The sequence below is a fragment of the Oryzias melastigma genome, linkage group LG5, assembly GCF_002922805.2.
Source record: "Oryzias melastigma strain HK-1 linkage group LG5, ASM292280v2, whole genome shotgun sequence".
NCBI classification, from domain to species: domain Eukaryota; kingdom Metazoa; phylum Chordata; class Actinopteri; order Beloniformes; family Adrianichthyidae; genus Oryzias; species Oryzias melastigma.
The window spans coordinates 19,006,855-19,031,125 of record NC_050516.1 but is presented as its reverse complement, the minus strand read 5'-3'; the positions used below and the strand labels follow the sequence as shown (position 1 = coordinate 19,031,125).

Below are 24,271 nucleotides of genomic sequence, written 5' to 3'. Positions count from 1 at the left end.
ATCCACAAATTGAGGCAAATTTCTAATGAGCTCCTGCTGCGCTACAGAAAATATGTCTTTGATTTTGCCTAAAAACTGCATAATCATAATTAAAAGACCAATGGGAAGACTATTACAATAGAAAAAAATATAGTTGGAGTGGAACTTTAAGTTGGGCTTTTAAGATCAGTTTCTTCTGGACCGACAGATTTAGAATCAAAATGGAGCAAAGGCCTTTGACATAGGTGCAGTTCTACTCGAATTAGATACATATCATGGCATTTTGTACAATTTTTGATGTTATCTTCTAATAATCTTTCCTCATCTCAAAAACCCTATGCATGCATGAGTAAAAATTCAACTCTTAAAGGACCCAGTTTGGACTTGAACCAAGGCTCTTTTCTTGCGAGTGCTAACCACTACACCACTGCGCAGTCCTTGTGATTTTTTTTTATATTTAATCTCTGTGTTTTGCTTTAGCTCTGTGTTTGATTTCACTCAAGTTCATCCTGTCTTTGAAGGACATTAAGTTAATTTTTAGTGGCAGACCAAAGACCAAATGCAAACCAAAGGGAATAAAGATGTAAAAGTGTTCTACTTAAGTGAATGGAGGCATTTAACAGTATGCAAACAAAGAAGCATAATGATGTAAAAAGTTGGAAAATACAAACAAGATAAACCAAGTGTCAAGAGATAAAGGACTAGCTAGTTACCTTTTTTATTCATTTTTATGCTAGTTTTAGCACATTTTGTGCAATATGACCCCCGAAATGAGCTGCTATTATATTACTTTTTCCCTGGTACTTTGATTTGCTTTAGTCTTATTTTTTCTTATTTTTTGTTTTTGAAGCTGTCATGTGTGAAGACATCCACAGCTCATAATTTCTATTTTTATATTGATGATCCTTATTCTGGGCCACATAAGACTGCATGTAATCTGATGTGATTTAAGACAGTAAAGTGCAGGGATGTTGAGCTTCAGGCAGTTTGTACAGCTGAGGGGTCCTGAAATGAGATATTTCGTGTGGGCGCTAGGGGGAGTTTAGATCGAGCAAAGAAAACATGCACATGTGTGATGGCAAAATGTGTGAGGTCCTAGTAGAAATTCCAAACAGAAAGACTGAAAAACTTGAAAAAAAAAACAACTAATGTATACTTGAATTATTAATTATAATTAAATAATAATTAGTTAAAATTATTATCCAAGAGTTTGCAGCATTACAGTTCAAATTCTAAATGCGACTGACAGCAAAAAAAGACAGAAATTCTTAAGAGTTGTTATTCTGTTTTACTTATTTTGTATTTTACTGCTGTACGGACGCTGGTACTTGAATTTCCCTGAGGACCTCCAAAGGGATTAATAAAGTATTTTCTATTCTATTCTATTCTATCTAAGAGACATACATAGATCCCATGATTTCTCTAACAAATTGTCAACTTAATTGTCAGTTCAGCTGTTACAAAGTGATTGAAACAAAGCTTTTTGAAGATTCATCTAGCGAAGTCTCTATGACAACACTTATTAAACCATGTTCGCACCCCACTCAGCAAAGCAGTTTCAAGCAACCAGTACCAATTAAAAGTCAAAAGGCGGATGAATGCAGGTTTTGGACATCTGCATTCACAAACTCTTGTGTTCACGTGTGCACATTTTTAAGACCATTTTGGGGCTCTATGTATAAAATGTGCAGCCTTTGCATATGTGTTTGAAGATAAACCAGGTTGAACATTAATAAATCAGGGAATTACATTTGGTAGCAACATATGGATGGTGTCCTTTTTCATTCATGGAAGTGCCAACCGTTTAAAAATAAATCAGAGAGATGAGCCCAGCCTGAATTATATAAGTCTTGCTGTGAAAAAGAGCTGAAGCAAGATTCACAAGATTGAATCCCTATGACATTTCTCATCAAACTTCAAAAGTGCAGGTGGTGGAAATGTGTTGAAACAGTGGTAAAGGAAGAATTGAACAAAATGGGCTGAAAGTGCATTAAAAACACAGTTTTAGCTCATTGTTGAACTTGCGTCACAATCCTTGTAAATGTAGCATACACAAAGGCATCGTTCTAGTATCTTGCTCTAGCATGTCTTTAAAACCCTGTTTCACAACTAGCTTCAGTTTTCATTGAACTCAGAACCATAGTATTTAATTATCTTTTAGTTCTAAGACTGTATCTATTAAATATTTTGAGGGTTAGCATGGCTAATTTCCCATCAGCCCCTTGTTTACACTCTCCCGCTAGCTTATAGCACTTCAAAAGCAAGCTAACATTAGCATAACCAAAAAAAAAACAAAAAACAATGACCAATATTAAAACTATCTAGCAGTACAGTTGTGAGCAAGACGTTAACCCAGACGAGGAAAATTAAGACATTAATGGATCTATTTGTCTGCAAGTAGCTGCTTCAGAATTCTAGTGGAGAAATGCTGGTTTTTATCTGCTCCTGATCCAACAGGATTTGAAGGAAGAAATACTCAGAAACATAGTTTTGAACTTATATTATTTTATTAATGTCCTCTGTCATGAAAAAAAAATGTTACGAGAACATGTTAAAAAAAAACACACAAACAATTTCCAACAAATCACCAAATAAATCTCTTTTTTGCGTTTCAGGGCTGCTGGAGCCCATCCTAACAATTATTGGGCAACGGTAGGAAACACCCTGGAGACATTGCCAATCTGTCACAGTGATAAACATAGAAAAGAACAGATATTTAATCAGCATGAAAAAAACAAAACAAAACAACAACAACCACCTGATCCAGCTGTTTGAAGCAGATTTAAAACTAGCTAAAGACATGTTTTCATGCTCTGAAGGCTTTCTTTTCTCATCCTACTATGACGCGATGGAGCCAGTCTGCAGGAGATCAGGCTTGGTGGCAGAAACTTTAATATTTGAATAATTAACAGCTTAAACATGACAAAATCCATAAATAACAGGAGCACCAAAAAGGGTTATAAAGCAGATGACCTGAAAGCAAAGAACTGAAAGCCAGACACTTAAATACACTGAGGGTAATTAACTGAAATGGCGGCGGCTGTGGATGATTATAAACCTGAGCCTGGTGTGAGTGTGACAGGGGATAACTCAAAAAAGAACATAAACAAATCAAGAAATATAACTGACAAGTCCACCATTCTCACATTTCAGTTGCCAGTCTTTTTTATTTTTATGTTTCAGTTTATGTTGATGATTTTCTATTTTGAATCCTGGTTTTCTTTGATTGGTAATATTGAAAAAAAATATCTGAAGGTGCCAGTGTTTCCTTTCAAGAAAAATAAACTGCATCCACTGCTAACTGGTTTAGAAATTCAATGGGATCAACAGACAGGTTTCCCATCCTTCACAGCCAAAAATACATTTCTAAATAATTTTAATAAAGCTAAGATGTAAGCACTTACTTCATGCAGATACAATTAAACATTTTAGTCTTATGAATGACTAAACAGCCAATTTTGATGCTAGCTGTGTCACTGCCCCCTTCTGGCCTGCTTGACCCATCACAGTCCAATATTCAAAAGCTTTTCTGGAGAAAATGTGCCAAATCTAACCACTATTTCAGGGGAACCCCAGGTGGAAGGAGATCGTCTGTGATGTTGTATTTGTTCCATTTTCTAATATTTGCTCCAACAGTTCATCTCTTCTCATTAAGCAGCATGCTTTTTGTAGAATGGTTCATCCTGGTTTTGTACAGGTGAAACATCTTTTCCCTGGTGTCCCTGGACAGCTCTTTGGTCTTGTTTTGGTGGTGAGGTTACAGTCTGACTTTTTAAAGTTGTGGACAGACGTCAGAGAACGAGTTCAAACAGGTGCTATTACAGTAATACAGGTAACGAGTAAAGGACAGGGGAGCAAAATAACTCTTACTTTTTTGTAGCTTCTAACTACTTATTTTCTGCATCATACAAACACATTCTTTAAAAATCTTTTACTGTGATTTCCTGAATTCTTCTTTTTTTTACATTCTGTCTCTCAAACGTTAGGTTTGATTTACATTGAAACTACACAATAATGAAAGTATAAAATGAGGGGAAATTTTAAATATTTAAGAAAATAAATTAAAAAAAGCATTTTTCTCAATTTAAATTTTCAACCTATGTTCCAATCAGAAAATACAAAAACAAAAATCCAGCCAGAATGACTTTCTTTTTATTCTATAGGAAGCAAACACAAAGCCGTTGTAATGTAGGATTTATTGAGCTTTGAAAATGGGAGCCATAAATCCCACAAAGCACACTGATTGGCTGCGTAGGAGGGAGTCTGTCTTGAAGTGATTTCTTGTGAGAGGGAAGTTGAGAAGGAGGTAAAATTGAGGGACTGCTGGGGAGGAGGGGCAGAGGGCGGGGATTCAAATTTAAACTGCAGAAAATGTGGACCGTTACTTCTGCAGCAAGGTCTCACCCCCCCAGAAAGCAGGAAAAGAGAGGGGGGTGGGGATTGAACCGATGAGGTCACCCCTTCCCAGAACAAAACGTGCTACGGGAATGTCTGTGTGTGTCCTCCTTACAAAGAGCTACGTCTGGCTTTCTCAGATGTCTGAAACATGATCTACATAACTCCCCATCCCGTGTCCCACGTACAGTCATGTAAATACACAAGTATGTATGTATCAAATGTCATAGCAAACATACTTAAAGACACAGGCCCAACCTTCACTCCTTAAACAGAGTCTTTTTTCTCTTTTACATATTTTAATTTAACTTTACTTACCTCATATAGAAATGAACAAGAATAAAAATCCCTAATTTTATCCATGATCAAAGTTCAACCAGGAGATGGCACCAGTGGACTGGTCAGCATTCTAAACTTTCAGCAGGATGTCATTAATATTCTGATTTGTATGAGACAACTCAGTTTGATTTCATTTAAGATACTAAACAAATCAATTTATTTATATATATGTATATAAGAAAAGTATAGATTAAGGAAAAGCTTGCTTAAATTGAGAGAATTATGTGGTGTCATAGAACAGTTTCTTAAATAATCAATTTAAAGAATATTTGTCAAATTGTTTTTGCACGTCAGAAGTTTTTATTGCATTTTTAGAAAGCCTCCTTTTGCTCTAAACAACAAAAAAAACTACTTAAAATTGTACATTCATGTATTGCTTAATGTATTGAGGTAATGCAGAATGTTAATGAAGGCTTTATACCTCAATCATTTGTAGCAATGCTTAAGAAAATGTTATTTGTGCACTAAATTAACAAAAAAAGCGCAGTAAAATTTAGATTAATGTGCTCCATGTGTTGCTTCCTTTTGTTCCCTCATCCCTTTCTTTATTGGTATTATTTATGTATTTATATTCAGTGTCTATAAGCAGATTTTTTTTTCAAAAAAAAAACTTGTGAAACCTTCATTTGAAAGTAGAGAGTTTTTGTTGACTGTTTTTTCCCCCAAAGATAAGTGAAACATATTTTTCTAATGTGGCGTTAGGAATCTTCCCTACTCCCGAATCAAATTCTCATATCAGAGGGAGAAGCTGACAATCTGCTCACTTGGCAGCAAAGCTCCACCGAAATGAAGTGTTGCACTGTTATATTACCCAGCCTTGCATATAAATTTCAATTAGATCAATTTTGGTCAAGGCAGGATGAAATATTATGACAACCATCAGAGTTTGATGCGAGAATAATTTGTGACGGCTGCAGCAGCTTCATAAACCTGTCTGGTCCCATCCCACAGAGTCTACAAAGAAAATATCCTGCAGTTCTCTTAGCTGTCAGTAGAAGAAGAAGAAGAAGAAGAAGTGATGATCCTCATTTCTGCCTTTGTGTGTGGAGGAGACATAAGTGAGAAGGAACAGTTGGCTGCTGTGCATTGGTGCGCTGATGAGTTAGGAAAGCAGAGAGAGACACCATAAGGGGGTTAAAGCCTGGCAGGTGTACAAAAGACCGTCGGACACAGTGATGACACCCCATCCCGGATGTGACAGGTAGGACTGGGGTGCCCTGGCTGTTCATACAATTCCTCCTTCTCTTCCCTCCTTGTTCAGCTTGCCACGGAACCCTAAGGGTTCCACATGAATAATGAATTAACGCTCCTTATGGCAAGTGCTAGAGAGCCCCTATATGTCACAGCAAATATTGTCAGGGAATGATGGCGGCATCCTTCCTCTTCGTTCTGAGTAGCTGTTCATCGAACGGTTGAAATATTTCTTTATGCAATTCAAACACATCTCTGTCATGATATTTATTATTTCATAAGCTTGATTCTTTGCTTTAAACACTCTACTTTGTATGCGTTACCAAAGGTTATTCAAAATAAGGCACTTTCTTTAATGCGTTTCTGCTAAATAAGAATCAAATCCTATAAAGGAGAGAAACTACTTTTTAATGATTTGTTCGCTGTGTACATTTGTCTTTGAGTGTACAAACAAGATAAACACGTTCCAATTGATTGTTCCATATAGGCTTTGCTAGTGTTTGGGCTGGAAACACAGTGCCCTCTTCTTATGGAAGGCTTTAGTGAAATCCAGCACATGTGCGCTGAAATCCAACTAAGCATCTGACTAAATCTCTGCCAAATGTGAAGGACTCTTCTTTATCTCTTTTTTCAAAGTTGTAATGCTGGTTGCCTAGACACTTTGAGAAACTTTTCTTAAAAAAAAAAAAAAAAGTATTTTGCTTCTTCGTTTTGTCTCGTCAGTCCTTTTGTAAGTATAAAGGATTTAGTTTGACAGGGACAGCTGTGGCTTTTGTTTTCTCATCTATATTTTCTGTAGTTGTAGCATGTGGTTTAATGTCATTTGAGTGTTGGACTTGAGAAACTATAGAGATTGAATGATGGATCTACTGCTGGGAATTCACATAAAAACCCTCAAAATATTGAATTAGTATGCTGAAAGCCCACTTACTTTGTAAGGAAAAAAAAGGATTATTGAGTTATGGTGGCAGAGTTCACACAGGCCTTTAAAAAAAAAAAAAAACTCTTCTTACAATAGCCACTGGTTCATTTTGTCCCAAAATGCAAAACCAAATCCCTGTCAAAAAGATGGATGAGACATATAGTGATTCTGTGCACTGATGTTTGATGGTTTTTTCTATGCAATTTGTTCTAAAATGTTCACAAATATTCAATGTGAATTTTCCTTTATATTGTACCAAAAACTCAACAAACACGGAAGAAGATTAGTTTCATCAGTTGCGCATTTAATGTATAACAACAGTAAAAAGTGAATCTTTTGCTTGCAAAATAGGAGTGTTTTTTATGTACAGTATTTATACAGTAATACATAGCTTAAAAAAACTTACAGTTTAAATGTCAGACAGATTATTGCACAACACATTTATAAAGTATTATCATCAAACCACACATGAAACGGATGAATTCTGTCATATTTTAACATTTAACATGAAATGCATTTGTTGTTCGTCTCGTTTTATCTTGTTCTTTTGTTTCAACATGAGTTAAGGTCCTTTGGGGAGTGTAACTACTCCACAAATACTGCAACAGTAAAATCACCAGCACCACAAAAGATATCACAATCTTATCATAATCGCTGTGAGTTTATATGAGCGATTACAGGGCCTGAAGCACAGAAAGGCATTTATCTTTCATCACTGCAATTGCTGAAATGAGGCTGAGACTTTTTCTTTTTTCTTTTTTTTTGGTAATAATTATAAATACTCGAATGTTCAGACATGGCACTAAAACTACAGCAGCAAGGATACAACAAGCTGTTAGGTAAAAATGTACACCAGAATGCAAAATGAAACCTTCTGAAATGAAACACAAAAACAGTCTAAAGCAAAGACAGACTTTACAAGCAATAATCATATAGCATAAAATAAATATCTACAAACGTTTACAAAATATAAGAAACTCTCAAACACTTAGCTGCAGCGTTTTGATCTCTACGTCTGCGGGAAAGAAGAAATCTTTTTTACCCACATTCCATTTTCAGGTCACGCTCATATTAGGTATATTAGGAAAATCAATAAGGCATAAAAGGCCTTTATCAGACTTAATCTATTCAGATTACCTCACCGGAGCTGCAAGTTATCTTAGTATCTTGTAAACCAAGTGCATTTCAAGTATTAAGCTCAATGTAAACGATAACTGAGAAGAAAGTGACAGTGAGTGAGCAGTGCTGAGGGCCAGGGTTCAGCTAATCTGATCCACCATCACGCCTATGACGTAATTAATCATGCTGTCTACTGCAGTTCAATTTGGTCTCCACTTATCTTTGAATGTCTGAATTAGTGGCCTATAGATTATCACTAAAAGTTCCCTATCCTGAGCAAGATCTCTTCCGTACAATGACATGTTTTATTAATAGCCTCTACAGGAGCATTTAACATGAATGAAACTGAAGGTAAATTATATTTGGCACTAAAAGCCAAGGAGTGGGCCAAAAATATCTCTCCATATATTTAAAACAGGATAGTTAAGACGTCTGTGTGTTGGATTATTAAACAGTTAGACCTTAACCTTGTCAGTGGGAGATGTAAATGCATTTAAAAGCTGGTCGGTTAGACAGCTGTTGCTGAATAGAGAATAGTGTTACAAGGCTCTAAGAGCCCCTCAGAAAGAGTCAGCAGCACAAAAGCAACACCCTTTTTTTTTAGAATAGGTACTCCAATGTTGCTCCAAGCTGTTAATGTCTAGTTCCTTCATCTTTGCACTTAGAAAAAGTAGTTTTGTCTCATCTAATCTTTTAAAACAATACAGATTGCCTCAGAACTCCAGCCAAACCACACACTCTTAGTCCAAGAACCAACAGAAAAGACAAACCATCTCAGCAGATCAGAATCTTCTCATTCTTCTGTTTGGAGAGGAAGTTGAGTGTTTGTCTCTTAGTTCATTTGAGAAAAAAAAAAAAAAGTGACGCTGGATTTTTAAGTCTTACTTTGGGATGTTCCGCTGTTTTTGTGTATGTACATTTGAGTGTTTGTGTATCCCGATGTTCACACAATAGGTCCATTAAAATCCCTCTGCAGCATTAAATGTTCTGCCTGATTCCTGTACGTCCATACATGCACATATGCATGAGCAGAGATGTCAAGCTGTGACCCCAGCGTGCTGCCGTTTGATTTGTAGTGTGCACAGTGTACAATGTGTGCATATGGATGATGTGTGCGTGTCCACGGGCTGCTGTTTTGGTGTGTATTTGTTTCAGCTCTCTGCGGACATAGCTAAGGTGATCTGCTCCACTTTATATGCCAGCTTCTGCTTCTGGGCTTGTTCGTCTTGCTCAAGGGCTTCAATGATCTAAAATGCAGAAAAACATACGTAGAACATGTTGAGAAGCCAAGAACATGTTTAGTCAAATGAAAATGATGCAGAGATTTCCATGCAAAATCTTTGCATCAATTATAATTAGTTGGAACAATCTCAAGTGTATTTCATTATTCATTTTCCCCCCTACAAATTCAAGTTACTTATTCATCAGTTATAAAAGCATCTTTGACAACATACAGTTATGCTCCAACAGACTTTAGTACTTCATTTCATTCTGACTGACTTGTTCACCAATTAATCTAAGAATTGTGACAGCTGTGGTTCAGGAGAGAAAGTTTGGAGGCAGTCGTCTCCGCAAGATAGCATTCTGCATCCTCCTGTGGCAATTAGCATACAAGTATTTCTGACAGAAAAACACTCAGATGTGGAAAACCTAAACAGCATGCTCACATAGATCATTTTTAAATAAAAACCAGAAAAAATGCATACAAATATAAGTGCAAATGCATTATGTAGTTTGTCACCTTTAGACTTATGTCACAATTGTTTCACATGATCCCATCTTTTAAAATGCAGATGGATATGAGGGTATATAATCATTTCTACAAAAATTATATATTTTTTAGACATTTTTAATTGCATTGTGTCTTTAAACGAAAGCTTGAATTAACAAAGACTCATTTCTATTTTTTTTTAGCAACACAATAATTTAAATCCTTAAAAAGGTTGTGTTTGACTAAGATGAGTTTGGTATTCAACATACATACTTCCAGCCTCTGTGAAGAAATCCCCGAGAGAAATATTTAGCTTTGGAACTGCTGCATGATTTATCTTTAGTTGGTAAAACTTCTAATTCTTGTAGTTTGAAGTGATGCTGTGAAAGCCACAAGAATCAAGCAGAGTGATAGATTTGTGGCCTGTGAAACTAAAGTTGTTGAAGCAGAAAATATGCTCAAATCCCTTTAGATGTAAGCAATTTAGTGAGGTGATAACAGTCAACTGCAAGAAACAAACAGGGTGATCTGTTGTTACAAATATGTGACAGGTGTCAATGTTAACTCAATATAACCATTAGTATGCATTTCTGAGACACCAGTCTTATTAGCATGATCAACAATTTTCTTAAAACTCACATGATTCGATACGCATCTTGATACATGGTCCATGAGTTGATACATAAAGGATTCAATTAACTTTTTGGCAATACAAACAGTCCATTTTTTTAATGAAAAATGCTTAAATATTTCTTCTTCATACTTGGAAGAAGCAAGCTTATGATTGGACGGTAGAAAAAAAAAAAACAGAAAGAGAAACTGCAGTTGACCAGAAATCAATTATTTAGTTCTTGATAGATTTCATACATTTTAACTAACATAATCTTGTTCATATCTATAGTTTTCAAAGGTTATTGCAGTTACTCGATCAATTTTCGATGTGGATCTATTTGTTTACATCTCTAACCGATACTGCCATTACTTCCACTGCCCGATTGATTTTTGATCCATATCTAATATCTTTCATTTTCTGTCATGTAGTTCATCATAATTCCACTAGGGGCAGTACAAGGGCTTTTATTGCTCATTTCAAAATGGCTGCCTCCGTGAAACATCAAAAAACACTTTTGGCTGGAATTTTTTTGCTAATTTTAAAACGTTATGGTGAGAATAACTCATCTATTGTTGTTCATTTTTAAATGACTACTTGGAGAATCAAAAGAATGCAAAATTTGTTGATCAGAAAATCAATATAATACATACACCTTGTTAAAAATGAGTGGATCAAATTTGAGACAGTGGGTGAATAAATGTTTTTTTTCTGGACACCTATGTCAATATTTTTGCAAAAACTTACAAAATAACCTGTAGCATCATCATTGAAAAAAAAGATTCTTGCAAATTTTTTTTTATGGATTTTATCAAAGGGTTTAAAAACATTTTAATAAAAAAAGAATTTGATGTCAATTATTTGATATAATAGGCTATACAGGGTTAAGAACTAAAACGTGAGTCTGGAAAGTAATCCGTAAGTGAATCTGTGTGTCGGCTGAGCCTCACCTCTTGGCTATACTTGCTGACGTAAGTGTAGATCTCATGGAGAGCACTGAGCACGTTGAACTCACTGGAGTGAAGGCGAGCCTGTTCAGCCAGATAGGCATTCATATCCTGATCACTGATGGCAGGTAGGCGGTTGATGTCTGCGTAGTACCTGAAAGGAGACACACAGTCAGCATTAAGGACACAGTCTTGCATGCTAAAGCTTTTCTGCTCAGTCAAATTCACTCCGTGGTGTTGAAGAGTTGAGGGAATATCCCCTTGATGGAAGGGTCTGTACATCAGTGGTTTTTAGTAGGAAAAATGTGTGAAAGTGTCAGTCACAAATTAAATTGCTTGCGATGTGAACTCTACTTTCAATGCAAACATCACAGGTTTTTCAAAATATGGACCTGGACTGAACTGAAAAAAGAAGATCCTCCTTCTGAAGGGATTTTTTGTGAAATACTCAAATGTAATAGTTAGAGAAAATGCTTCATTTTGTTTTATTTTTTTTAAATCAGAGAGAAATTTTAACAGATGACCAAACCAAAACTATTTTTGCCTCCTGCACTGACCACATTGTTTTGCACTTAAGTACAACTCAAACTTTAAACAGTTCATGCTTCACATCGATTGGTCATCACATCAATCGTGTCTACAATCGCACCTGTCTGCGATAAATGCGATAAACTTCTGAGTTTGTACTTTTCAAGTGACGTGTCTGTCTCCAGCGTTTATTTTTAACATGAAGGACATCTTGCTCATATACTTGCTGGGTGTGCGAAGGCGCAGGTACATGACGAGGAAGAGGAGGAAGTGTGAATGTATACGTCCACTAAACAGAAGCAGGCAATAGAGAGGTAAATAGCATTCTTTAGTGCAAGATATGAGATATATCTACATGAAATATATCTTTCTATTTTCTTTTTACTTGTCTGCTCTCTGTCTGTGTGTGAAGTTAAGTATCTCCTAACTTTTTCAGTTAGATTTTCATTATTAAAGTGTTAAAAAGACATTTTTACTTTTCTTGCTCCGCCATCATGTACTATAATCGGTCCATAAAATAAGGTTAAATGGCGTGATTTACATGTAATTGAGCTATGGGTGTAGAATTCCATTATTTTAAACAACACTACATTCAACTTCACATTACTCTATGTACAGGAACCATTACATGCCGCTGGTGCTTCAACCAAAATACCAAGTTTTAGTTTTTTTCAAACAACTTTTAAAGTAATCATCATTTTTGAAGTTCTACTTAACCTGATTTTAAAACTAGTTTGTTTAAACTCCTGTCTCAGTGGGATTGACAGCAGGATCTCTCTGTTAGCCGAAGCAAGTAACAACACAAGACATATTTTTTGGGTCTAGATCAAAATAAATATTGATGTAAAGGCTTTTTAGAAATAAGGTAAAGAAAACACTTGATTTGTGTTTTACTGTGATAACTGTTGTGACTATTTACTGTTCATTTTGAGAAACTGAGAACCTCAGGGAATTCTACAAATAACAGAATCTTTGAGAAGATACTCAACTATGATCTAAATCTAACAGTGTTCTACTCCTAAAGCTAGATGTAGAAATCAACATTATAAAATACAATTCTTTATATCTATGGAAATCCCCTAAAGTGTGAAAAACATGAATAAATCTGATAACCTGAAAAAAAAGAACATTTTAGTGACCACTTACTACAAATGGTAGTTGAAATAAAGTGAAGGCTTCTAAAAATCACAGTAACTGTGCAATTTTCATCAAGGGATTCATGGACAATTCTACAAAATTGGGCTTCTAAAATTCCTTCCATCTTTGATCTTATTCAACAATTTTAGAATAAGAGTCGCACTGTATCTTTTTTTTCTTTTTGAGCCGTTTTTATTTTGTGCCGATGCATTCAACCTTGTACGAACCTTTCGACCCAGCTTTTATAATGTGGAATGTCCTTGGCATAGAGGAGCTTGGTGGAGGGCGAGTCTTTTCCCAAGCGGTGCTCAGACGTTGAACAAGAGTCCATAAAGGTTTGTGCCACTACAGACAAACAGGCATCTGTGATGCTGCTTTTATGGATGTCAAACACAAACTGGGGGTTTTTGATGACATTCACCCAGAAGCGGAGAGGAAGACTGTAAAAAGATAAACAAAAAATAAATACAGATATTAGAGTAGGAAATGCACAATATGTGTAGTTACAAGATGCCTTGAAAGGCGGCACAGTCCTCAAACATTTGAAAAAAGAAAAAAAAAAAGTTTGAAAAGTGAGCGTTAAGATTTAATGCAAACATTTTAAATGACTTAGTTTTTGTTTAATTATTTGGACATTAGAAATTACTAGTTAAACTATACAGATATATTTATTTGTGTTACTTTTCAAAAGAAAATGTACTTCAGTGCATTTAGTTCTCTAAAAACACCTCTAGACTTGCATATTGATCCTAATTCATATATATATTTTTTGTATTTTTATAATTCTATGAATTTACCTATTGTCTCATTCCTGTAATTGTGTTTTATGTTTTGCTTTTTACCTTTAAGGTGACCTTGGGTGCAGAGATAGGCACCTTATAAATAAAGTGTATTAATATAAATCTATCAAACATGCTTTGCCACACTTTTTTTACCTCCAAACTTTATTTGCTTTATTTGTGTTGAAGCACAATACGCTTTAAACAAAACCAAATAACATACTCATTAAAAATACAAAGTGTTAACCAAGAAAAAAAACATTAAAAAATTAAAGTACAGGATATTCACACACAATTAAACCCCTCCCTCATCCAATTCCTCCCTTTACCCGCCCGGTTTCCAAATACAACTCTTATACCTAAATAGGAACTATTAGAATTCTGTGCAACTTCTACAGAGCAATGCTACTTTACAGATTAAACAACGAACACTTTTATCACACAGACACTTTAAACTTTGTGGACTAGATTTTTCTTTTGCTTCTATATTTTATATTTAATGTAAATTACTGTCAGTTAACTTTATCTTATCCTCATTCTGTTGGACAGTCGTGCGATACATTTGACTGCGTATTATACCATGTATGTATATGTATGTGACAAATAGAATTTGAATCTATATCAAAATCAAACAAAGAGTCAAGAATTGCAGCTCTAAAGAAAAAGTCTTAAAACAGACCCTTCTACTTGATTAGATTAGAGATGAGGAGCCAGTACTCCTACTTCAATACTTTTGGGGGTATTTTTATCTAAATACTTTTTGCACCATTTACTCTGCAGATCAGTGACAGCCTTGGTGTAGTAAAAAGGCGAGAAAGAAGGGAGTTGTCAATTTATCTTGTAATTCCAATTTTTATTACAATAAAAAATAGCACAAATGGCACATATAGTTTTATTGTAGACTTTAAACCAGGTGTTACAGCTCAAACTTTTATTTGGTATTTTTTTACTTTGACATAACTACTTTTACTTTTATTTGAGTGGAAGTCTACTTAAATATCAATTTCATAAGAAAAATCTAGCATTGGACTGAAGTCTTTGTTACACTTTGTTGGAGATTAAAGAAGAGTAAAACCAAACTATGTCAAAGTCCAAGGTAAGATTTTAAGCTTTAGTGAAGTCCACTGAGGACAGTGTGGCCATGAAATGAGCAGAAATATTTTTAAAGACATAAAATGTTGCGTCTATCAGAAAATCTCTGGAAATGTTTGCAAGACTGAGAATATGCCAAGGAATCTGAATAGCTGGCAAGGTTATACTTTGCACACATGGAATTCTGGGTTCAGATAGGTTAGCAAATCTCTAATTCTTTCCTTAGGGGAAAAATACAAGAATATATTGTTTTGTTGTGAAAATGGAATACAAGTATACATTTACATGACAAAACAAGCCGTAGAGCTAACATAAAATCCCACATCTCCCTCACCAGTTGCTCTTCCATGTATGCCGAACGTCCACATCATGGATGCCGTGGCGGTCCGCCTGCTCATCAAGGAAGTCAAACATGTATTTGATTGCAAGGGGCAGAGCGGTCCCCCGACAGACTGTGCTGAACAAGGTCTCAAACAGGTCATCCACAAACTTCTGCAACGTCCCCTGCAGAGCACACGAAAGACCAGAGAATTTAAGCATTTTTGAATGATAATAAGCAAAAAATAACACAAGTTGACTGAAACTCTGCTATATTCATAGAACTGAGTGCTTGTGTTCGCTCCCAGCATGATTCACTGCATCTGTCACTTTGATGCACTGTACACACTGCGCGGCACCTTTGTTGCTAGCAGCCTTGTCAGGTAGATCTCAGACACCATCTTGCTTCCACGCTCGCCCTCCTTCTGGTCCCCGTGGTCGTGGTTCTTGACTAAGTGCCAAACTTTGACCCCGCTCTCCAGATCAGGGGTCAGCATGGGCACACGAGAGTGGGGGCTGTCGGGACTGGTGGGGGTGGAGCGAAAGGGAACATCCACACCTAGATTGCCAAATTGGGAAAAAAATAAAATAAAAGGTGAGCATAAAAGCCGGTTTGTGTGGGTATTTGTTTTGTCAAATGAGTCAAAGAAGAGAAAGTTCCAACGTTTTCTCGGGTTTCAATTTAAGGCTGTTTGTCTTTATTGTAGTCTGCAGCTGAGCAGCTGGGATATGAGTGAATAATCAGCTGCAGTCATTATGTCAGTGGTTTCCATGGTAATGTCACATGGTGATGAATTCAGTAAAGCTGCATTATGTAGCTGAGCTTTGGTCCTTACTTCCTGCAACTCATTGTAATTCTTTTAACTCCTTTCTACTGCCTATTTGTGTTACATTTGTGTTATATTTAAGAAAAAAATCAACATTTGCATTTATAGTGGACTTGACAGCACAGGCAAAGCAATATTTTTTTCCCTTAAAGTTTTTTTTATATTTTTATTCAATTTTTTCGTACAAATGTGCTTTTCCAAAAGACTAGTGTTGACAGGATATGATGGTGAAACACTTTTGCTTGAGCAGTACTGACCGTATCTGCTGATACTGCGAGGGAAACTGGCAGAAGAAGGAATGATAAAGGAGGACATCTGTTTGGGCACCAAGGCCACCACACAGCGCTCAGACACCTGGGACACAAAGGTGAAGCGTCGTGAGCTGTTTTTGCTTCGACCAAAAGAAACAATGACAGGAATTTAAAATATTATGTGAGACAGAAAATCAAGGACGGAAAATCTGCTCAAATATGAATGTCACAAAATAAATGCCTTTCATGCCCTTCAAAAGACTGTCCCTTAGTTCAAAGAAAAAAATAGCAAAAAAATCAAAAGATAGGAACAAAAAATGACTTTTAAAAAAACCGAATACGATTTTTTTTATTTAAGTTACAGTAGATAATTATGTTACTTCCTTTATTTTTCTCTCCTCACGTCTTACTTTCACAATCACATTTTAAACACTTACTTTAATAATCACATTTTTTAAGAAAAATTATGCAAATTTCAGAAAAATATTTGTTGCTGCCCAAATATACAGTTAGCCACAATTCTTGCCTTAAAACCTAGAACTGCTAAAAATGATGACAGTAAATATTTGCTGTGTTTAGTTCTGACATCCACAATGTGTTGAGTTGATGGCATTTTCCAAACACAACTTTACAGAAACACAAAAAAAGTGTCGCGGGTGACGTCTAAACACAAAATCTTTAACATACTGTAACGTTTCAGTTGTTAACATGATCAACGTAATTCAAACAAATTCTAAAGGAATTCTCCTGGAATTAAGTTCATTGTGTTAACAATTGAAAAATTACAGTAAATCAAAGAACATAAACACAAGAGCTCTAGTGTTAAGGGGTTAAAGAATATTAATTGAAAACAAAGGCTTAAAAATATAAGTTTGTTCAAATTAAAAAGCTGTTCTTTTATTTTGTTTGGGAATTAAGACTGTGGCTGCAAAAATAACTTCCGATTAAGACGTCACCTCCCGTTAAAACTAAGTTTCTGTGAAAAAAGAAATTGATTTTTTCTGTTTTTATGTTCAAAAACTGTTCAGAAGAGAGCCAGAGCTGATGGTCAGAAGAAACAATCAATGGACAAAAGCACAGAGTGACTCATCCAAAGCCTTGACGCGTGTTTTCAGACTGAAGGGCTGAATAAAAAGTGTTGCGCAGGATCAAGTTCAGCTCAGAGTGTCTGCACAAGGTCTATTTATCCTTTCTCTGCTTTCATATCGAAACGATGTTTGCTTACGGCAACTGAAGGTTGGCTTAAGACCAAGCAAGAAATGATTGGAGTTTTAGTTTCCAAGGATGCAGCACATTTGGAAAACTTCCTTTAAGTAAATGAAGTAACGCAAGGTTTTCATGTCATTTTATTCCTTTTGTGCTGTTGTCAGACTTTATTTGGTTTTCAAAGCATTTACTTTAGATGAATGTTGCCATGGATTCATTCCATCTCCATACCTGGTAGTGCATAAGTGTGTTGAGCCTCTTCCAGTCGCCTTCTATCTTCGTCGTGATGTCTTCGTCCTGAAGAACCACTCGAGCTGTTCTGCCTTGGCGCCACTCTGTAGAAATATGCAGTCTTAAATGAAGACAGTCTAGGTTTGAATTCCACATACCTGATTTATTTTTTTTCTTTCGCAGTTCAATCATGTTGTTTGAAAACCCAGGAAAATTGCATTAACCTTCTGGATAATGTAGATTCTTAAAACAATTTGTTAGCCTGTTGAGCACAGCAGTGCAAATGTCACAGACTGTAGTGTGTTTCTGACAATTATATAGTTCTTTTGTGGAAAAAAAAACTCTTTTCATTTAGGCTGCTAAAAGCAATGAAACATTCTGTACGAATCCTGCAGCACCCCCTGAAGGTGCAAAACTACAAGCCCAAAGCAGCCACGGTTCCTACAAACAAGGAGTCTTATTTACTCCCTTTGAAGGTGCATGTCACCTGGATTTGTTCCACATCATTCAGTACTGGATGTCAAGAGGTGGGTGCAAGGCTGAGTGTAGGTGTGCTGTCAGAAAGGTTTAATGTCCCTGCTAGAGCGGTGCTCTGATTGGAGACTGAAATGACTGTGGAGCTGCTGTTTGTATAGAGATCCTTGATCTTCAGGTAATTTCTTCTCACCTGCCCCCTATTCCAACAGGTAATGTGTCGGGATATATTTGCCTCATAGAATATAAAACCAAAAAGAGTCTTTCAGGGACACACCTAGATCCATGTCTGCAGCTCGAGGTCGCAGGGAGTACGGCATGTTCTTGTACACGGCATCTAGGATCTTCTCCTTCACCTGGGTAATGGTGTCACAGTTGAGCACCTTGACAGGGATTTCTGGGCTGTTCTCATTGTCGGGGTTCACACAGCTCAGCGTCTGGGGAACCGGGACAGAACACAACATAGGGAAAGACAGAAAAAAAGGCAGAGTGAGGTGTTGTTTGGGCACTCCGTTCATTACCTGCTCCCCACCAAACTGTCCTGGTGCAGAGCATCTTGGCTTGAAATGTAATTTCACACCTCCAGGATGAAGCTGTGCAGCTCCAGTAGGAGCATTAAACAAGTAATGAGACACAGCCTCTCACACCCTCCGACATGGCGATCAGAGAGGTGTCATCCTGTCGCTGGCTGGCTTTGCTCTGCAGCTAAAGCTGGAAGGGCTGCCAGAGGAACCCAGCCAGAGAAATGTAAAACACATCATCATCGTGTAACTATGATTTGCATAAGCCAAATGGAATTCTGCAGATGCAATATCGTTATTTTAATTACCACTAAAATATGTAATTGTCTACCTTTTCATTTTCTTCACTTAGTCAGAATGGATCACATTAAAAATGTGAGGTTTCAGGAAATGTTTTTAGTTACAGAAACTCAACATTGTTTTAGATTTCTAATAGAAGAGGAGAGGCTACCTCAAGTGTTATAGCCTCTTTTTTTGAAGCTCGTGGGAAATTTTTGCATGGATATCAAGGAATAGCAACATTGACTGTATATGAGAACTGGACTAGGTGACCCCCCCATTCCAAACTGACTTTCAAACTCAATATTGAAACCAGCGTTCAAAAGATTTGATTGACAGATTCCTTCTAATAAACTCACTCCTGATTGTTAAAAGTGGTTGCCATAGAAATGTTTGCTCAGACTGACTTGGACCAATCAGAGCTTACTGATCAGGCTCTAAAATGTCACAAAAAAGGCGACTGAATTGACTTCCCTTAGTTGGAGCCAGAAGTTCTCTAAAACAGTCAATTTTGTGCTCCTTTTTTCTGTTGCAACCATAGACCATAGAAACAATGGAGGAAGTGAGGTCTGACGTCACCCATAGAAAATGCCTTACCTCCAGCTCTCGTAAAATCAGGCCGAATCCGTCACCATTCCTTCCCAATATGGGCGCTGTCATTTTGGAGCCTGATGACAGTGATTGGCCCGAGTCGGTCTGAGTCACATTTTTAGAGGAACTACTGTCGCCAATCATGAGTGAGTTTGCTCGAAGTTCACACCCCTCCCACTAGGGGAGAAGCTGTCAATCAAAAGGTTGGAGGTGGGGCCAGCGGGCACCACGTGTTTTTACTGAAGCCTCTGATTGGTCAGTTTATAACTTAGATAACTTTCAATAAAGAAAAAATATATTTAAAAAACAGGATAAAAAAGAAATGTTAAGAAGAATGTGTCTGAGCAAGAATGGTTATTATGAATAATAGAATGACTGAGTAATAACTGTCTATTTCTCAAAGGAAGTTTATGGGATCTTGGCTTCTTGGAGCCAGCAGGTACTTATTTAGAACATGAATGGGGAGGGGTTGCGCTGTCCAGTGTTTCTACGGTCTATGGTTGCAACATACTCAGCTAAACTTAATTGGTTTAGCCGCCAAACATGATCCAAACTGGTGGTTAACTTGACTTCAAGCCTCCTAAGTTCTTCAAATTAAGAGCCTTGTTTTCCTGTCAACTCCAAGCAAGTTCTTCACACAACTCCCCTTCAAGATTATTCCTTTATGATAAGATAAAAAACACTCAATTTTTAAACCAAAGGTGGAAACTTAGCAGTGCATTTTGTAAATAAAGATCAAAGCTAGTGTTTCTTTTTCGTATTTGGTTAGATTTGAATTTTGATCGAATGAAATTCTGGGGAAAAAGATTATTTGTCCACATACCTTTTATCTAAAACAGAGCATTCCTAACACTACATTCCCAGTCTGGATATGTGGCACAGTTCTGTGATTCTGTGCCAATATTTAAAAATTAAAAGAGACAAAATGTAGGACTTTTTTTTTCATCCCGAATGCCTTTGTGACTCACCAGCGTCTTGTATTCAATCTGCTGGCGGATGAGTTTGTCTTCACTGAGGGAATATCGCGCCTCTCCTGTGACTGCGTCTATGGGCCCCTTTTCCATTTGCTGTTTGATGGCACAGAACAGCATGAAGAGCGGCTCGCCAGCACACTCCTTTGTTTTGGAAAGGAAACAAGGGATTAGGTCGAAAGAAGAGAAAGAAAAATAGGCACAGGAAATAAGTAAAGAGAAGAAAAGAGATTTGTTATTGTTTTACTCTGCAACGAGAGCATGACACATCAAATGTCATGAAGCTACGACGTCCCAAAACTGAAGATAGCCTCACGGGCAACATTATCTCTCCACAGTGAGCATAAAACATGTCAATATTAGGCCGGTAAATTCCTGCTACTTTGAAGGGATGCACATTAGTCTATTCAAAAAAATCAATGCATGGCATTGTAGGAGGCAGTGGTGCGGTGCTTCTCACTGTCACCTGTAGCAATAAGGTAAGATAAAGGTTTCCCTTTACCTTGAGAAATTTGTGGAGCAGGAAGGCAAACCAATTTGTCAGCATCTTCTCTGCCACCGACTCTGTTCTGCAAGAAAACAAAAAAGGTCTCAGTTGTTGTGAAGAGACGTCCCACAGAGAGCCCAGCAGGTGCTTTGGCTGTTCCTTATAATTTTAGACCGTAAAAGCCCGACAGTGTTGCAAACCAGGAGATATGACATGGAGAGTTGACAAGATGCTGCTCAGCCTCGTCGTCTCGGAGGACAAAAACTTCAGTGGGCTGTAAAGCTCAGTGGTGCTGGTGTGAAATATATTTGGATTGTGGCATAATTTTGGAAAACAAAACACATTTGCTTGAAACGCCTTTGACTCAGCTTCATTTTTGCAGCGTCTTTGCTTAGCTGCTTCCACATGAGGATTTTGGGAAGTGCATTATTTAAAAGTGCGGCACTACATCAGATTAGAAGCTCGTCGAAATTTGAATCCGGCTGAAAGGCTTGCAGCTGCAAAGCTAGACTCCCTTCTGGTGCAGTATACCTGCACAACTTCACCATATTGATTGCCATTGATGGGATTCCCAAAAAAATGACCCCAATGCAAAGTGTTATTCCCTCATTCTTTACATTTGAGGACACCATTCCAACTGAGATCTCCTGCATTCTAAATGCATACTTCCTCCATACAGCCATTGAGCAGGATGTTGATAACCAGTGATGGAGGAAAAAATGGGGGAAAAAAAGAGGACAGGAGAGGGTGACGGGGAAGAAATGTAAGCTACAGCTGAATGTTTCATGAGGGGCACACAGAAGATAAGTCAGACTGACAACAGCTCAGCCACTGCTGCACACTCTCTTCCCCATTAGGTTCTCTCCCTCTGCCAGTCCATCCCACTCTCTGCCTCTTCCAACAGTCCTGTCTTTCACCTGTCTGTTCATTCTACCAGTCTCTCAGTCTTATAACCAAATGCTTCACACGGCTGCGCAAAACTTGGGATTTTTTTTTTTTTTCCGCCACTGGCCTAGTTGCTCATCCGTTGGAGGTGTGGTAACTGGGCTGGAAAGAACAATGCACACATGAATTATCTATGCCCAAAGATAAGCAGCACTGATCAGAACTGGTGGCGCTTGAAGCAGAAAAGTTCTTCTTTAAATACACAACCATTGCAGTTTTTTAGCTTGGAAATATGCACACGACCTATCTTCTGTACCTAACCTTTAGCTACCGGGATTTACTGAACTCTCCCCCCTCAACCATTAAAACAGTACAGTAGTGAAGTGACATTTATGGGGAGCATCTTATACCTGCGGAGGAGGAGTTTGGGGTGATTCTTGCTCTCCAAGTTGCGTTCTATAAGGTCTGAGAGCAGATGCTTGAGGATGTCCGTGGCGTACTCCAGTCGGCTTTGCAGGGCGGTCATGATGAGGGAAGCCACATAGCCGCGGTCACGCATGGAGAAGGAGCGCTGCAGCTCCAGTGTGCGGATGAATGTCAGCAGGAAAACCTTGTTATTCACCAGCTGAGCAAACTGCTTCAAGGCTTTCTCCACATTCGCCTGGCCGCTCCCTGGCACCTAAATGTAGTTTTTTGCACAGACAGACATATGCACACGCTCAGTAGACAATACTGACTTCAAGATGAGTCACAATAGATGAGAAACCAAGAAAATACAGACGATAATCCTCATATAAAGCCCTAACGAGCAAATATACTTGCATATAGACTAAAGTGTAGATTATGCTTTATTTAAGCAAAACATACATAATTAAATAAACATGTTATAATTTGTCTTTTCTTACTCATGAACAACCTTTAATTATGATAAAAATAGGATGCAATCATGTAAAAACATGTCCATTTAAACCAAAGTAGTTGCTGATTACACCTACTTCAATTTAAAACACATTCTAAAAATGACTGCAAGTCTGCCCTCCAATAATGAAGTGGCGTCTGGCTCGCAATCACTTTCATTTTTCAATGGGGCCATCAAGTACTTCAAAATTGAATCCTTAAAAATGACATGAAAACAGTCGGCCATTAAGGCGCTGACAGGGAATAACATTTTCAACTGAAGCATAGCTGAGAGCTGTTGATAGATTCCAGCGTCATTTCCTCACACCAACACAGGAATTAGGAAAGCTAAGACATAAGACTTTAACCCTTTAACACCTGAGCTCCAGTGTTTATGTTCTTTGATTTACTGTGACCTATCAACTGTTAACACAATCAACATAATTCCTTCAGATCCTGCTGGAATTATGTAAATTGTGTTAATGGTTGAAAAGTTATAGTATGTTAAAGATTTTATGCTTAAGCGTCACGGGCGACGCCTTAGGTGTTAAAGGGTTAAAAAACCTTTTAAGTAATTCATTTTGCAACGATGCCCCCCCCCTTTTTTTTACTACAATGCAAGAACTGCAACTCACAAATTGAATTTGTCTATTTTTACGTACATTGCTAAAAATTCTAATTTTTTAAAGGTTATTTACAATGGAGTATAAGGTCATCAAAATAATAAAATAAAAACATTTATCAAAATAAAGCCTAAAAATTATGAAAAAATATGTTGCAATTTTACAAGATTAAAGTCATAAAACTTTGAGAAAAAAGTCATAATTTTACAAGAAAAAGTTGTATAATTATGAGGAAAAAAGTGGCAATTTTACAAGGAAAAGCCAGACCTTTTCAGAATAAAGTTGGTGGTGTAAGCCTTCACATAGGTGCTGACTAAATTCATCATGGTATTTATTTATGGTGTTGCCATTAGGCTATAGTTTATCATAGGAATCCTGGAGCCATAATGAATTTGGACCTCTGTAACTGAACTACAGATGGCAGAAACACTGCTGCAAGAAATCTACTTCTTTGGGTCAAGAATCTTCTTCTGAAGTGGCCCAGTATCCTGCAGATTCTTTTCAATGCCCTAATGTTGTTCAACTTTAGGCATATCCTGTCAGGGGTCGCCACAACAAATTAGCTTTCACTTATTCGCAGAGAGTTTTATGGCGGGTGCCCTTCCTGACACAACCCTGTATTTTATCAAGGCTGGGGACCGGCACAGGGAGACCCAGACCTGGGCCCCCTTTGGCTACAAAGGTGAAAGGTCTTGCCTAAAGGATGGTTGAAACATCAATTGTGTCCAAAAATCACATGATCTAGTAGTTCATCCTAATGTTGTTTGGATTTGCTTGCAACTTTCCACGAGAACTGCGATGAACTTCTGAGTGGTGTTGATATTTTTCAAGCAAGATGATCGTCTCCAGTGCTTATTTTTAACATTTTTAACATGAACGACATCTTGCTCACACACTTGCTGTCTCTAGAAATGCGCTGAGGCAGAGGAGTGTGGAGTGTTCATCCACTGAGCAGAAGCAG

The 24,271-nt window shown here is 37.3% G+C and overlaps 1 protein-coding gene across 2 annotated transcripts in view; it reads right to left on the bottom strand.

Moving 5' to 3' along the window:
- Positions 1–7,109: 7,109 nt before the first annotated feature.
- Positions 7,110–24,271, bottom strand: part of LOC112145201 (plexin-A2) — an 80,378-nt gene continuing 63,216 nt past the window's right edge. For both annotated transcript variants that reach the window (XM_024270308.2, XM_036211967.1), the window contains 11 exons: positions 22,201–22,469; positions 20,921–20,987; positions 20,416–20,562; positions 18,334–18,493; positions 17,583–17,686; positions 16,152–16,248; positions 15,427–15,626; positions 15,084–15,253; positions 13,106–13,318; positions 11,217–11,367; positions 7,110–9,192 (listed from right to left, as the gene is read on the bottom strand). In XM_024270308.2, coding sequence (XP_024126076.1) covers positions 9,097–9,192; positions 11,217–11,367; positions 13,106–13,318; positions 15,084–15,253; positions 15,427–15,626; positions 16,152–16,248; positions 17,583–17,686; positions 18,334–18,493; positions 20,416–20,562; positions 20,921–20,987; positions 22,201–22,469 — 1,674 coding nt within the window. In that variant the 3' untranslated portion in view covers positions 7,110–9,096. The remainder of the gene's footprint in view (positions 9,193–11,216; positions 11,368–13,105; positions 13,319–15,083; positions 15,254–15,426; positions 15,627–16,151; positions 16,249–17,582; positions 17,687–18,333; positions 18,494–20,415; positions 20,563–20,920; positions 20,988–22,200; positions 22,470–24,271) is intronic.